Source organism: Fukomys damarensis, unplaced genomic scaffold, assembly GCF_012274545.1.
Source record: "Fukomys damarensis isolate Sample0158 unplaced genomic scaffold, DMR_v1.0_HiC HiC_scaffold_22, whole genome shotgun sequence".
NCBI classification, from domain to species: Eukaryota; Metazoa; Chordata; class Mammalia; order Rodentia; family Bathyergidae; genus Fukomys; species Fukomys damarensis.
In genome coordinates this window covers 11,939,499-11,955,926 of record NW_022900934.1, presented here as the reverse complement: position 1 = coordinate 11,955,926, position 16,428 = coordinate 11,939,499, and the positions used below count along the sequence as shown (strand labels likewise).

General features: G+C 38.4%; 1 protein-coding gene across 1 annotated transcript in view; it reads left to right on the top strand.

Annotated features, from left to right (window-relative positions):
• The window catches only part of Cse1l (chromosome segregation 1 like), a 39,837-nt gene that overhangs the window by 10,423 nt on the left and 12,986 nt on the right, over positions 1-16,428 (top strand). The window contains exons 2-14 of the mRNA XM_010618241.3: positions 458-554; positions 1,574-1,716; positions 4,448-4,549; positions 4,622-4,767; positions 5,303-5,393; positions 6,932-7,039; positions 10,052-10,144; positions 11,937-12,104; positions 12,204-12,333; positions 13,602-13,667; positions 14,113-14,315; positions 14,716-14,800; positions 16,083-16,144. Of these exons, the coding sequence (XP_010616543.1) occupies positions 470-554; positions 1,574-1,716; positions 4,448-4,549; positions 4,622-4,767; positions 5,303-5,393; positions 6,932-7,039; positions 10,052-10,144; positions 11,937-12,104; positions 12,204-12,333; positions 13,602-13,667; positions 14,113-14,315; positions 14,716-14,800; positions 16,083-16,144 (1,482 nt within the window). The 5' untranslated portion in view covers positions 458-469. The remainder of the gene's footprint in view (positions 1-457; positions 555-1,573; positions 1,717-4,447; positions 4,550-4,621; positions 4,768-5,302; positions 5,394-6,931; positions 7,040-10,051; positions 10,145-11,936; positions 12,105-12,203; positions 12,334-13,601; positions 13,668-14,112; positions 14,316-14,715; positions 14,801-16,082; positions 16,145-16,428) is intronic.

The following is a 16,428-nucleotide window of genomic DNA, read 5'->3' as shown; positions in this document are numbered from 1 at the left end:
TTTATTTTTCATTTTGATTTTGTTTTTGTTTTGTTCCTTTGAGATAGGGTCTCACTTTATAGTTCAGGCTGTCTTTCAAGTCACAGAGATCCAGGGGCAGGGATTTGGCTCAGTAGTTCCGCCACCTGCCTTGCAAGTGCAAGGACCCGAGTTCGATCCCCGGTACCAAAAAAAAAACCTCACAGAGATCCTACTGCCTCAGCTTCCCTGGTGCTGGGATTATAGGCATGTGCCATCTGTGCCTGGTACTTTTTTTTTTTCTTAAGCTTATTTTCTGGTCCTTTATCTCGGCAAAGAGTGAGGTTTACAGCCCATATCGAAAACATAACAAATACATGCCTTTCAGGGAGAGGAAGACCTGTAATGTGAAAGTATTTTTATTTTTTTAAATCACTGTGTTCCCAAGTGACCAGTTACCCAACTTTATCTCCGCTCTCCCCGCTTCTCTGTCTTTCAGGAGTCTATAGCAATGGAGCTCAGTGATGCAAATTTACAAACACTAACAGAATATCTGAAGAAAACCCTTGATCCTGATCCTGCCATCAGACGTCCAGGTAAAGAAAATAAATGTTTTTTGGTTGATTCCTTCTTTGAGCACTGTGAGAGAAATTTCTGTGGTCTGTCTGGTTGTAAATTCAAAAGAAAAAAGATTTATAGTTGGATTCTCAGGCATATTTATAGTGTGTGGTTGGCAGCTTACAACTGCTTCAACATGGTATGCACTTTATTTTTGAATAAAACAGCCTTTATTTGGTATCTTTTGCCATAAAAATACAATTTTGTTTTTTGTTTTTTACCAGGGATCAAACTCAGGTTCTTGCACTTGTGAGGCAGGCAGTGGAACCACTGAGCTAAATCTCTGGCCCCAGTTGAGGTTTTAAAAAGTACCAATGTATTTAGAATGTTTCTCCTTTGACCTTTCTGAAAAACTTCACTTAAAACTTGCTATGCTGCAAAGCCTGCCTACTTTAGAGTTAAATATTTAAAGGCAGAGAGATGATGAGTGTAATTGCCTAAAAAATGGTGAAGTGAATGAAACAAGTAATCTGATACTGGTCTCTGTCTTCTTGCCAGTATTGATTTAGTTAATATCCTTTAAGACTAGAGTTTTCTTTTTCCCCCTCCTGAGTTTGATCAGTTTCCATTAGCAACTTTTAATGTTAGCTTAGAATTTCAACCTCAAATGTAAATTTAAATGAGGGTGGCTGGTGAAATGGGCACTGATAACAGCATATGGTACGTGCCCTGGATGAGTGATAAGTATTGTTTGGAACCAGCTAACTTTAGGGATTCAAGCCTGTTTGGCAAGATTAGATTTCCAACCTTGATTGAAAAATAAGAAAATTTATATGGAGCCTCGTCTTTAGATGATAACCTTTTCCAAGTAGTGCTTAAACAATGTATTCCTGGATAAGGGGAAGTAGTTAATGGCTCTAATCTTTTCCCAGAAAACCTTTGCCAGTGTCATGTATTAAAAATTATTTGCAGGGGCTGCAAATAATATGTATAGTTCCTATAAAAAAAGAGGAGTGATTTTGATTATAAGTCTTCTAATATGAAAATTCTTTTACAGCTGAAAAATTTCTTGAATCTGTAGAAGGAAATCAGAATTATCCACTGTTACTTTTAACATTACTAGAGAAGTCCCAGGATAATGTCATCAAAGTGTGTGCTTCGGTAACATTCAAGAACTATATTAAAAGAAACTGGAGAATTGTAAGTATTTAGTGAATACATAATACCCTGTATGTTCATAAGATTTATATAAGCAGTGCTCTCAGAGGATGGAGGGACAGGTGAAGGATAAAATTAAACAGAGTTCTCTTTCAGAGCTGTTCTTTAATTCCTGACTAGTTACTAGAGAGTGTGTGACTTGGTCATAATCTCCATTATATTCACATTAACTCTAGATCACTTCTCTTTTTTGTACTGGGAATCAAACTAGGCACTGTACTGCTGAGCTACATCTCCCACCCTCTAGATCACTTCTTAGATGTTTTTGGGAAGGCAGTCTAAATGAATAATTGAAGTAATTTCTGTTATGGACTGGGAAAATTAAAGCTAAAAACAATTTGCATATTAAAGTTTTAAGCCTGGCATACTGGCGCGTGCTGCTTCTGGTCCCAGTTACTTAGCAGGGCCAGGTAGGATGATTGATTGCAGGTTTATGGCTGGTCTGAGCAACACTTGAGATCCCATCTCAAAAAAATAAATTGAAGAATGCAAAATAATTTGGGGGGGAGGGCTTTGGGGTTTGTTTTCACAGAACTGGGGATTAAACTCCAGGACTTCACACTTGAGTTGTATCCCTAGCCCTTTTTGTTTATTTTCAGACAGTCTCACTGAGTTGGGCAAGGTGACTTGAACTTGGGATCTTCCTTCCTGCTTCAGCCTCCCAGCATGCTTGGCTGAATGCAAAATAATTTAGATTTGAAATGCTTTCTTTTGTTTTATGAGACAGACTCTCACTTTGTAGTTCAGACTGGCCTCACTCAAAATGTAGCTCTGGCTGGCCTCCAACTTGAGGTAAGCCTCCTGCCTTAGCCTCTTGAGTGCTAGGATTATAGCCATGTGCCACCATGCCTGGCTTAGATTTGAAAAGAATTTTTCTTTTCTTTTTCTTTTTTTTTTTTTTTTTTTTTTTTTTTTTTTTTTTTTTTTTTTTTTTTTTTTTTTTTTTTTTTTTTTTTTTTTTTTTTTTTTTTTTTTTTTTTTTTTTTTTTTTTTTTTTTCCCCCTGGTACTGGGAACTGAATTCAGGACCTTATGTTTGCCAGGCAGGTGCAATGCCACTGAGCTAAATTTCGGCCCTAGATTTGAAATTTTTGAGAAGGGATTTTGCTTGCCCTCTGTCTCCCCTCCCCACTCTGTCTTATGAAATGTGGAAATGCTGTATGTTCTAACTTTATGATGAATACACTAGTGCTATAATCACTAGTATAAAATTATAAATCAAGAAATAGGCATTTTCCCTACTTTAACTTAGGTGAATGCTTCTCAGTTGAGGACAGTTTTTGCCCAGCAAGGGGACATTTGGCAATATTTGGAAACATCATGCTGGCATCTAGTGAGTAGGTAGAGACCTAAGACTGAAGTCCACTCTACAGTGTGCTAGATGGCTGGCGCCTCACAACACAGAATTACTTGCTCCAGGATATCAGTAGTGCCGAGGTTGAGAAATCTTGATTTATGATTTTAAAAAACTCCTAAGAATTAATTAGATTATAATGATAATATTACTAATGCTGGGGAAAATACTAAGATTGACAACATTGATCAGTTTTTCTAAAAAGCCAATTTGAAACTTGCTCAAATATATATTTAGAGACTTTTAGCTGGGCATGGTGGTGCATGCATATAATCCCAGCACTTGGGAGGCTAAAGCAGGAGGATCACCATGAGTTCATGACCAGCTTGAACTATATAGCAAGACCCTGTCTCAAAAACAAAAACAAAACAAAAACTTCTTGATCCCATGAGAGTTTATGAAGCAGAGCCAGGGATTTAGCTCATTGGCGCCACATTTGGCTCATAAGTGTGCAAGGTTCTGAGTTCGATCCCCAGTACAAAAAACAAAGCAAAACAAAAAGTTTACAAAACAATAAATACTGGTTTTTCTGGCTGGGAATTTAGCTCAGTGGTGTTGCCGCCTACCTCACAAGCACCAGCACCACTAAGCTACAACCCCAGCCCCAATAAATTCCGTTTTTAAGGCTTGTGTAATTGGTTAAGTATTACCACATGTGATGAAGAAATTACTTGATAAATGTTAGAAAGGCTGCTTAGAGCTGGGAGCTCAGCTCAGTGGCGCCCTGCCTGCCTGGCAAGTGCAGGGATCTGAGTTCCATGCCCGGTACTGGAAAAATAAAGAAAGGCTGCTTAAAAGTCCATCCCTCTGCTTCCCTCTTAGAAGACAACAGAACAGACGGACTTCTAAGCAGTCTATCTTGATTTATAAAACTAGAGAGACTTGTAGAACCTCTTTGATGTAGTCCAGAATATATTCTGATTAGTAAAGATGGAAAAGTTTTCACAGGAATAATCTTTGCTTTTAGGCGGTACATATAGAACTATTGTGTTTGTGTGTACGTGTGTGTGTGTGTGTGTTTGCGTGTGCGCAATGTTGGGGATTGGACTCCAGGGAAGCATTCTGCTACTGAGTACACTCTCAGCCCAGCACTGAAATTCTTACTGATACTGGGAGTTAAAGAACCTTATTCATTTGTATGTGAATTATTTACGTGGGGAAGCAGTATACATTGTTTTGGGGAACGTGTTCACACTTCTATCAGATTATTTAAAAAAATCAGTGACCCACTAATGTAGAGAGAAATTGAAATGTCTGCGTATCTTGTTTTTCTTAGGCGATATTTTAAAGTATTTTTATTTGCATGCCCACACGGATATGAATATTGATTTGATGTTATTTATTGTTATTTTGCTTTTAGGTTGAAGATGAACCAAACAAAATTTGTGAAGCTGATCGAGTAGCCATTAAAGCCAATATAGTGCACCTGATGCTTAGTAGCCCAGAACAAATTCAGAAGCAGGTACCATTATCCCTGCTTTCTGGGTAGGCTCCTTTGTAAGGCTATTGTCTAATTAAGTGTTTCCTTCTCTAGTTGAGTGATGCTATTAGCATTATTGGCAGAGAAGATTTCCCTCAGAAATGGCCTGACTTGTTGACAGAAATGGTGAATCGCTTTCAGAGTGGGGATTTCCATGTTATTAATGGAGTCCTTCGTACAGCACATTCATTATTTAAAAGGTACTGATGCACAAATCATTCCTTTTTTTTTTTTTTTTTTGGTACCAAGAATTGAACTTCTTGGGTCCTTGTACTGGCAAGGCAGGTGGTAGAACCACGGAGCTAAATCCCCAGCCCAATCATTCCTTTAATATATTCTTTTTATGTTATATTTGCTTATGTAAATAGTTATTTTTGTGACCATTGTTGCTCCTTTGAGTATCTTCTAGACTAAAAGCGTAGGTCTCTCAGTTCATTGTGTTTGTTTCTTCTCAGGTAGAGTGTTTAGCTCACATATCCCCCCCAGCCCACTGGGGATTGAACTCAGGAACTTACAGTTGTGAGGCAGGCACCGCGCCAATGAGCTAAATCCCCAGCCCTGCCTTTATAGTAATTAAGTCTTGATATTTTTGTAAAGAAAACCAAGAATTCCCTTTGAATTTCAAAAATCCACAAGTTACAGATATCTAGTCATAGGTGTTAATCAGCAACTGTTCTTAAATACACAGTGAGTAGTAAAACTTCTGAACTTGCCTTCTTTACATTAATTTTATAGATACCGTCATGAATTTAAGTCAAATGAGTTATGGACTGAAATTAAACTTGTACTGGATGCCTTTGCGTTGCCTTTGACAAATCTATTTAAGGTATGTAATAATATCTGGGTGACATTTTAAAATTAGTATTTTACATTGCTTGAATAGTTGGATAAATTTTAAGAGGTTACTTTGAAGCTTGCTTGATAGAGCAGCATTTATTTTTAAACTTTCAAACCTAAACAGAGAGGATAGTGTAAGGAACTGTATTATACAAGTTTAACAATTAGCAACATTTTGTTCTTTTAATCTGCTCCCCTACTTTTGTAGGAATGTTTAAAAGTAACTTAGGGCGGGGAATTTAGCTCATTGGTTCTGCCATCTGCCTCGTAAGTGCAAGGTCCCGAGTTTGATCCTGGTACCACAGAAAGAAAGTAACTCAGGCAGCGTATTATTTCACTTGAATTATGTGTTTCTAAAGAAATTCGCTTTTTTTTTTTTTTTTGGTACTGGGGATCGAACTCGGGCCATTGTGCTTGTGAGACAGGCAGCAGAACCACTAAGCTAAATCTCTGGCCAGAAATTTCACTTTTTTTTAAAGAAATTCACATTTTTATTTGACTGTAAAATTTAATGGACATAATTTTATATTGCACCAGGCTACTTTTCTAGACTTGTTGTTTTGTTTTGTATTTTTGTTTTGGGGAGTTTTTTTTTTGAGACAGGGCCTCACTATGGAGTTGAGACTGACGTGGAACTCACTATGTAGCCCAGGCTGATCTCAAACTCACAGCAGTCGTCCTGCCTCAGCCTCCTGAGTGCTGAGATTACAGGCGTGCACCACCATGCCTGGCAACTTGTTCTTGGTTTTTGCAAGAATTCTGTAAGATTGAAAGAAAAGTTTTTTCCAAGTAAGGCAAAAGGGGTTCAGGATCATAAAGCTAAAAAAGAAAGAGCTGGGGGCTGGGAATTAGCTCGGTTCCACTGCCTGCCTCTGCCTTGCAAGTGTAAGGACCCAAGTTCGATCCCTGGTACCCCCTCCCCCCCAAAAAAAAGTTGGAGCCAAATATGGTGGTATGCACCTGTACTTCCAACTTCTCAGGAGGTGAGGCAGGATGATTACAATTTCAAGGCCAGCCCGGGCAGCTTAGTGAGACACTGTCCCATAATAATAAGGACTGGGGTGTAGTTCACTGATGAGAGTGCCCCTAAGTTCAAAATACCAAGTGCGTACAGAGCTTTTCATAGCATTTATTTATTTTTGGAACCAGGGATCAAACTTAGGACCTAGTGCTTTTGAGACAGGCGGCGGTACCACTGAGCTGAATCCCCGGCCCCATAGTGCATAACTGATATATATGTGTATATGTACATATTTGTGGTACCGTGAGTGATTGAACCCAAAGTCTTTGCACTGAACTGCATCCCTAGCCCTTGGACAGATGTAGTTCCGAATACTAATATTGGATGGACAAATTAAAAATATATCCTGTAACTTACTTTTCAGACCCTCTTAAATATATAGTATTTAGAAGCCAACATTTTGGAGAAGAAATATGAGTAGCCTCAGCTAGTGCAAGACTGTTTTATTAAGATGAGCACGCTGGGTTTATGACATATTAAACCTTCTTCCTAAATTCCTTTCCAAGGCCACCATTGAACTGTGTAGCACCCATGCAAATGATGCCTCTGCTCTGAGGATTCTTTTTTCTTCCTTGATTCTGATCTCAAAATTGTTCTATAGTTTAAACTTTCAGGTAAGTTTTTATTTATTTAATTTCTTGGGTTTTTTGTAGTTAATTTTTGATGCTAATTTACAGGCTACTTGATAAATACTTCTTTTTCAGCATTGTTTTTCTGAAATAAAAGAAAGCTTTTTTGATTGTCCTTATTTTATCTTTCTAAACAAGATGGATCCTTCAGTCTTGTCCCGATTGGCTCTGAGCGCCTGGACTTGAGCAGTCCTTCTCCTTTAGCCTTTCCCATATCTGGGGATGATACGATCTAGGCCTGCACCACCATGCCCAGCTCCCTCTGTTCTTCACAGTGTTCTGTCTTACAGTATCCCTAGATATTCTACGAGATGTTTTGTGGGAAAAGTAGCATTCTCTCCTGTGTCTAGTAAGTGAAGAAAACATCCTAGCTTACCCCTCTGGAGAGTCACCTTGTGTATAGTTTTATTCAGTAAAATTGAAAGCATCAAGAAAACAGATTTCTGAGACCTTTTTCATTGGTCCATTTACATGAATATTAACACTGAGGGAACTATATTTGGTTAAGGGTTCCTGGTTAGCTTGTGTGCAAGTGCTTTTATTGGAAGGCATGAAGAAGACAGAAGCTGAATTACTGGGCTTTGAAAGGGGTTAGTATGAAAGGCATTTCACAGGAAACATGGCCACAGGATTACAGCAGGAAATACCTCCTCACTCTGTGTAAGTACTGATACGGTAGCCTCCAGTGAATCGGTCTATCTCTGTGTTCTGGTTTTTTGAGGCAGGGTCTGGTGTGGTTCAGGATGGCCTTGAACTCACTGTGTATCCCAGCTGGCCTTGAGCTTGCAGTAATCCTCCTGCCTCAGCCTCCCAAGTGCTGAGATTACAGGTGTGCACCACCTTGCTTGAAATTCTTTCTGTTCTTGCATCACTGATTTAAGATTCAGGCCTCTAAGACCATGAAGGGAACAGTAATTAATGCAAGTTATATACCAAGATGAAAGAAGGATTTGGCCAGGCATGGTAGTGCTAGCCATAGCCACCATTAGGGAGGCTGAAGCAGGAGCACTGCAAGTGCGAGGCCAGCCTGGGCAACTTGGTAAAACACCGTCTCAAAATAAAATTTTTAAAAGGCCGATGGTAGCTGGGTATGTACTCTTGTAATCCCAGGGCAGCAGGAGACAGGAAGAGGATAAGTTTGCGCCTTGTCTGGACAAACTTGGAAGACTATACCAAAATTTTAAAAAATTAAAAAGTCAGGGATGTAGCTCAGTGTAAAGGCCCTGGTTTGGAATCCCAGTATTACAAAGAAGGGAGGGAGACTGATTGGAGGTGCTTGCTTAGCCTGTGTGAGGCTCTGGGTTCAATTCCCAGCACTGCAAAAAGAAGAGAAAAGGATTTGGCATTTTCATTAGTCATGGTCAGTACTGGGCTTATTCTCACAGCATGACTGCACTGACAGTGATGGAGGGAAATGGATTCTCTTAGGTAAAATAGAAGATGAACAGCCCCAATAATGATGCCTCAATCAATATTCAGCTGGACAACAGGTTGGGAAACTTTATTTATTTATTTATTTGGGTTTTTTTGAGACAGGGTCTCACTATGTAGTTGAGACTGACCTGGAACTCACTATGTAGCCCAGGCTGGTCTTGAACTCATAGCGATCCTCCTGCCTCAGTCTCCCGAGTGCTGGGATTATAGGCGTGTGCCACCACACCTGGCAGGTTGAGAAATTTATATGTAAATGAAGACGAGTCTTTGCTTATACTTCATTTTGAACTCTACTTCTGAGAAGTCAAGAAAATTGAAGCTCTTGATAATTTGATGAGGAACTAAATGAGGCATAATCTTCACTGTCACGGATCTGGCCCGTATTTCTAAAGAAGGCAAAACTATACCATGGGGCATTGGCAGCCGTGTAAGATAGTAAGTTTGAGTCTGTCACCTCTTGCTGGAACAGAGTATTCAGTACGCACAATTGTAAAATGAAGAGGTTTATTTTGGCTCCCAGTTTCAGTGGGTTCAGTCCATGTCCCACCAGTTCCAGGTACAAAACCTGTTTATGTTATGGTGCCAGGAAGTAGAGAGGGGAGCAGCTGGGTCAAGAACACATCCACCCTAGTCTCACCTCAGTGGCCCTCGGTTCTAGGGCTTCTCTAACAGGCAGCCCCAAGCCTTTCCAAACTGCCACAAACCATTTGCAAAGACTTCAAACGACAGATAGACTCATAGCAACAACCCCACCTGTTGTACCAGATTTCTGTGTTAGTTTTATGTCCCTTGGACAAAATCCTGGACACCCACAGTTTAAAGGAAGACAGATGTGTTTTGGCTCACTTTTCAGTGGGTTCAGTCCATTATCCACAGGCTCCGAGCAGAAGATGCAGTGGCAGAATTGGCTTGGTAGAGGAGAGCTGTTCACATCAGGAAGCAAAAAGGAGAAGGTGGAGATGAGAATACGTCCTTCCAAGTCAGGCCCTCACCATGCCTCCTCTGACTGGGCCCCTCTGCAGGGTGTGAAACTTCCGGGGAACATTGCAGACATCAACCAGAAGAGTCTGGATTGATGGTCACTTTAAAATAATTAGAATAATTTAGAAAGGAAAATAGGTATAACAGTAAGTGCTGAACTTTGTAAGGAAAGCCGTCATACAATCTTAGCTAGAGTTCAAAGGAATAACCATTTTGATTGGGGCAGGAAATACTGTAGAGGGAGCATCCTTTGGTGATGAAAACACGCAGTGGAGGCAGCAGCAGAGTTCTGTTCAGCTACCACAAACCTAAGTGGACCAGGAAGTCCCAGCACCATAGATACTATAGACTAAGAAGATGGGCATTGAGTTTAGAGGCATTGGTGGGCTGGGGTGTGTGGTGCACACTAGTCCAGCACTCTTGAGGCTGAGGCAGGAGGATCACCGCACATCCCAGGCTAGCCTGGACCACTGAGACCCGGTCTCTGAAAAAGGGAAACAACAAAAAATGACACGGTGTGGAAATGTACTAAATGAGTGTATTTATTTTAATCATAGTCTCAAGTCACCAATTCTATTTTAGGATCTCCCTGAGTTTTTTGAAGATAATATGGAAACTTGGATGGACAATTTTCATACCCTCTTGACACTGGATAATAAGCTTCTACAAACTGATGTAAGTATTTTAAATGTTGAAGTAGCTGTTTTCTTTTAGGAAATTTTTGGTGTCTTATGAAAACCTGTTTACTCTTGGATTGTTAATAGATAAAATACTACAAGTTCAAGTAATGTTTGCTTCTGTTGGGTGTTCTTTTTTTGTTTATGTGCAATACACAAAATTATTCTGAGCATGTCTTCAATAAAATTTGCAGGTAAGGGTATTTCATTGCATTACTGAAAGCAAGGCTTTTATCATAATCACATTGTGAATATTTTAGGAAATAATTGCTTGTCATTGAAGATACTTAAGAAAACCTTAAACTTCTGCAATGATAACCCGAAATATCCCAGCTTGGAAAAATACGTAAAAATTAAAATGTGTAAAAGTTTCTGATCTGGGATTTATTTGTACTTTTCAACATACAGACCCTTAACCCTGTTACTATATATTTACTTGTCTGTTCATTTTATTTTATTTTTTATTTTTTTGGTACTGGGGATGGAACTTGGGTCCTTGCGCTTGCAAGGTAGGTGGCAGAACCACTGAGCTAAATCCCTGGCCCAATTTGCTTGTTTATTAATATACTTAAGATTTTTCCTAAGAAACCATAAAACTAAATATTAAGAGTACTTCAATGCCAGATAAAATAAATTAGAAATAGTAATTGAAATTGAAGTCAGGTTTTTAAAGTGGAAAACAGAGGTCAGGCCTGGTAGCACATGCCTGTAATCCCAACAACTCTCAGGAGGCTGAGGCAGGAGGATCATTGTGAGTTGAGTCCAGCCTGAACTGCAGCAAGACCCTGTCTCAAACTGAAGAAAGGAGAAAAGTTACCCTTCTTGTGAAATATGTTTTTTTTCTCAGAGTTTGACTAAGTAAAAAAGAACAAAAAGATTTTGGCTACCATAAAATTGTTTTCATCTACTAGGAAAAATAGCTCAGTCCCTCAGAAAACAAAGCCTTTCTTCATGCCTAAGTATAAAGGAAATTACTCATATAAGATTTTTTACTACAGTGGCGCCGCCGCCTGGCTCACAAGTGCAACTCACAAGTCTTGAGTTCGATGTGGTACCAAAAAGAAAAAATAAATTGTATAAATTAGTAACAAATGAGCATGTCTGTGTCTAATAAAGGTTTACTTAAAAAAATAGGAGTTTGCAGGATTTGGCCTGAGACCACAGTTTGCTGATCTCTGGCTTAGATATATATATGTTAGATGTAGTTATATAGCTATGTATTATATATGTAGATGGGAGGGACAGTGCTATAACCAGAATATTATTTATGAAAATCCTTAAATATTAGCTTTTTTTAGGAGTGAGACACCTACATAATAATATATTTGAAATGACCTGCTTGGGAAGCCAAACATCCTGAAAGTGTGATGTGATTTTTTTTGGGGGGGTACAGGTTTATGTAGAAATATTTTTAATCTAATATGGAAATATTTTGTAATTTAGTAATCAGGAAAAATTTTATTCAACTTGAAAACCTGAGAGCTGCTCTCAGTGATTAATAAACAAGAAATCCCTTGTTAAAAAACTTGAATAGACAATGGTGACCCATATGTAGTTTATGATAGTACATTATTTGTTTGTTTTTATTTTTGAAGTACCAGGGATCGAACTCGGGACCTTGTACTTTCGAGGCAGGCGGTGGTACCACTGAGCTGAATCCCTGGCCTGATAGTAGATTATTTGGATGTAAATTTTAAAGGGTCTCATTCAGGAATTACAACCGCTTTCCTTATTTATGGCAGCCTTCAAATTGTATGTGTATGTTTGAATTTTCTCTTTTCTCATGTGAGGATGAAGAGGAAGCAGGCTTATTGGAACTCTTAAAATCCCAGATTTGTGATAATGCTGCACTCTATGCTCAAAAGTACGATGAAGAATTTCAGCATTACCTGCCTCGCTTTGTCACAGCTATCTGGAATTTATTAGTTACCACAGGGCAAGAGGTTAAATATGATTTGGTAAGACAATGGTGAAGAAAAAATAAACTCCCTGTCTCTCCCAAGAAATAAAGGTTGATTTTGCTCTTTAATATATTCCAATGTTACATTTTATTTCAGTTGGTCAGTAATGCAATTCAATTTCTGGCTTCAGTTTGTGAGAGACCTCACTATAAGAATCTATTTGAGGACCAGAACACGCTGACAAGTATCTGTGAAAAGGTTATTGTGCCTAACATGGAATTTAGAGGTAAGTATGGCAAGGTGAAGGCTTTTCTGGGGAGTAAAAGATGGTTTTTAAAAAGTGCATTCATGAAAATTCAGTAAGTCCTTTGGTTCTTACAACATATTCAGTCTAATATTTTAAATTACAAAAACAACTTTAAGGTATTTTGTGTTTACTAAACAGTACAGAAAATGTTGCAGCATACTTTGTATTGCTATAATGAGCTTTGCTATATACTTTGGGGTTTTGTTTTATTTTTAATAAAATACTGGATAAGACTTTATGTAGCCTACTACATTGGGGAAAAATACAGCATTTTACTCATTTTAGGCAAACAGCTATTTTTAAATAATTCACTTGAGAAGTGATTGATAACTTTTACCTACGAGCCCCACTTAGTTTGTGTATAAAGTTAAACAACCCCACGAGCCTGTACTCTTTTATCTCTTGCAATTGTGAAGAAAAAGGCATGAAGGTGGAAGAGATTGTTTCTTATCTCAGCAATAGCTAGATCAGTGATTCTCAAACTGTTGGGAACAAAATGAGTAAATTAAAGATAATATAGTGGGAGGTTCTGTTTCCTTTAGTGTTTTCTTAAAATTAAGGACATATCTTTATTCTGATATTGTCTGCCTTGCTTTTTTTGTTTTTGAAGTTACTTTTGTCAAGTAATTATCACAGTTGATGTCCTTATCTGACCAGATGGAAAGTCAGCATTCCTCCATTAATCCCCAGTACTCAATTTTTGAAAGTCAGACATGAAAGTCAATTCTGTGGACACTCACATCTCGCAGCTGTGAGCTGTGTGAATTGTTTTTTTTTTTTTTTTTTTTTTTTTTTTTTGAGACAGAGCCTCACTATGTAGTTGACACTGACCTGGAACTCACTATGTAGACCAGGCTGGTCTTGAACTCATAGCGATTCTCCTGCCTCAGCCTCCTGAGTGCTGGCATTACAATGTAACCATGCCTTTTTTTTTTTTTTTTTTTTTTTTTTTTTTTTTTTTTTTTTTTTGGTACGGGGATTGAACTCGGATCCTTGTGCTTACAAGGCAAGCAATGGAACCACTGAACTAAATCCCCTGCCCTGTGTGAATTCTTTAATACAAGCCTTTTGGGGTAATGCTTACTGCCCTAGTGATGACTGAGAGTATAGAAAGTCGTCATTTGATGGGAAGGAATGCTTTGCCCTGTGTAGTGAGGCAGTTCTGTGTGCTGTTTTGCACTTGGCTGTGGACTGCAGTGACTTATGTCTTTTGGGGAGTTATCATCAAATCTGTACTGTCTTTATAGCTGCTGATGAAGAAGCATTTGAAGATAATTCTGAGGAGTACATAAGAAGAGATTTGGAAGGATCAGGTGTGTATTTTGTTTCTTTTGCTGTTAGCAAGCCAGTTTTGGCTTTCATTAAACTTTTCTATTTTCAGCTAGTCTTGGAAGAGCAGCTCTTGTTACTATCTGCATAGATGGATCACAAATTGAATGACTTGGAGCTGGGGTTGTAGCTCGCGGCACAGTTCCTGCCTGGCAAGCAGAAGGTCCTGAGTTCAATTCCTGGTACACCCCCCACAGAAAGAAAGACATTGAATCGCTTGTCTTTCCTGTCTGGTATTCTCAGTAGTGTTTATAATTGTGTGGCCTCTTTGGTTTCATTCTCATGCATTTTTCTTGTGAGAAAAAGACATGTTCTTTTCATTGTTTGTGTTGGCTGACACAGCTATTAGCTTTTCTTTTCTTATAAACTGGATTAGTTGTTTGATGCTTGGTTCTTTCCCCTAAGATACATTTTCTTTTGCCTTCACAGATATTGATACGAGACGCAGGGCTGCCTGTGATCTGGTACGAGGATTGTGTAAGTTTTTTGAGGGTCCTGTGACAGGAATCTTCTCTGGCTATGTTAATTCTATGCTTCAAGAATATGCAAAAAATCCATCTGTCAACTGGAAACACAAAGATGCAGCAATTTACCTAGTGACATCTTTGGCATCAAAAGCCCAAACACAGAAGGTAAATCTTCACAACGTTTTGTTTGTAAAACAGAAATCAGAAACCACAGAATTAAGAGAACAAATGATCTCTGAAAATTGGCCTATTCCACCATGTAACTTGTTAGTTCTGATTAGAATTTAGAGTTTCCAGAGACAGTTTTGTGTTAATGTGTTAAGCACTGAGTTAGTCTTGTCTTACATATAAACAATGCATATTTTGAAGTGTTCATCTCCTTGTCCTTTTGGGGGTCCTGGAGATTGAACCCAGAGCCTGGTGTATGCTAGGCAAGTGCTCTGTTGCTGAGCATGCCCCTGGCTCATCTCTGCATTTTTATTTTCTACAGCTGCTTAGGTTTCTGATGTGGTTGTACGTGTAAGTATTTTGTGTCATTCTACCCTGTTACAAATTTTGTTTTCAGCATGGAATTACACAAGCTAATGAACTTGTTAACCTGACTGAGTTCTTTGTGAATCACATTCTTCCTGATTTAAAATCACCTAATGGTGAGTTTTGTGGAATTTTTCTTCTATACAACTTAACAACAGTGTACCTGCAGCTTTAATTTCTATCATTATGAAGTAAGTGATAAGGAAAACCTCAAAAGAATTCTGTAGTGTCAGAGGTATTAAGAAACTGGTTCCTGTCCTTAAGTTACTATTTGTGTTGAGTCTAGAGTCTTGCTGAGTCACTCAGTTACCCAGGCTGGGCTTGAACTGGTGATTCTCCTGCCTCAGCTCCCCACAGTGCTTGGGCCAGCCGGAGTGTACTGAAATGCCTGGCTATGAAGTTATTTCTTACATGAAACACAGTGCCCCAGCCCTTGCCCATGTGAAATTATAACTTTTGTTGAAAATATATGACTGGGTTAGGATGGTAAAATAAGTGAGACTTAACTGTAACTTGGCTTTGTTATTCTTACGTATGAGTAGGAATTATACTTCGGTTTTGTTTACTTTCCCATCTGAAAGATGAACTGAAAGACTGAAGTCCTGCTGAGCACTGTGGCTAAGACAGGAGGGACATGAGTTGGAAGCCAGGCTGGGCAACTTAGGAAAACCCTGTCTCAAAAAAATAAAAAGGCTAGAAGCTCACCGCTCTGGGTTCAATCCCTAGTACTGCCCAAGAAAAAGGATATGTTTTTAAGAATATGTTGATATAGGTTAAGATAATTCCCTTTTTCAAAAATACTCCATGTGGAAAATTTACATAAATACAGAAAGATTGACAGAATATTGTAACGAGCTTGTGTGCAGCCATCATCTAGTTTCAAGAATTACTAGTATTTGGGCTGGGGATGTAGCTCAGTGGTGCCACGCCTGCCTGTGAAGTGCAAAGTCCTGAGTTTGATCTCTGGTTCCACCAAACAAACGAAACTATTAATAGTTGACTTTTTTCATTTGATTGTTGGTTCTGGAGATTGAACCCAGGCCCCTACATATGCTAAGCAAGCCCTCTACCACTGAGCCACATCTCTAACCCTGTTTTATCCCTCTCACTAATTTTCCCACCACTAGAGTAATTTAAGGCAAATCCTAAGAAAATTATTTTAAATCAGTTATGTAATTGATAAATGTTCATTTATCATGAAACTTCAAGGCAAGAGAAAAGGAAAAAATTTTTGTAACCTTACCTAAATTAGTAATTGCATAGTAGATCACTGTATAATTGTGCTTTAGTTACTTGACATTTTGGGTACCGTTTTTTTCAAACTTATAATGTTGTCACTGATTTTTGAGTAACAGTCTTTACCACTGAAGTAACTATGACTTTTTATTTTTTTAATAGTGAACGAATTTCCTGTCCTTAAAGCTGATGGTATCAAATATATTATGATTTTTAGAAGTCAAGTAAGTAGATTTTTGTCATATGCTGCTTAAGAGTTTTATCATAAATTAGGGTCTCCTGTAATTTGCCATGTGATCATATTTGACATTCACATCTGACAAAATTTATATTTTTAATGATATTTATTTAGTATCAGGGATCGAACTCAGGACCTTGCACTTGTGAGGCAGGCGTGGTTCCACTGAGCTATAATCCCCAGCCCTTATTGACTTATTTTAGAGAATGCTTAATTTTCAATAGGTATCTTGTCTTTTTTTTTTTTTTTTTTTTTTTTTGGTGTTTGTTT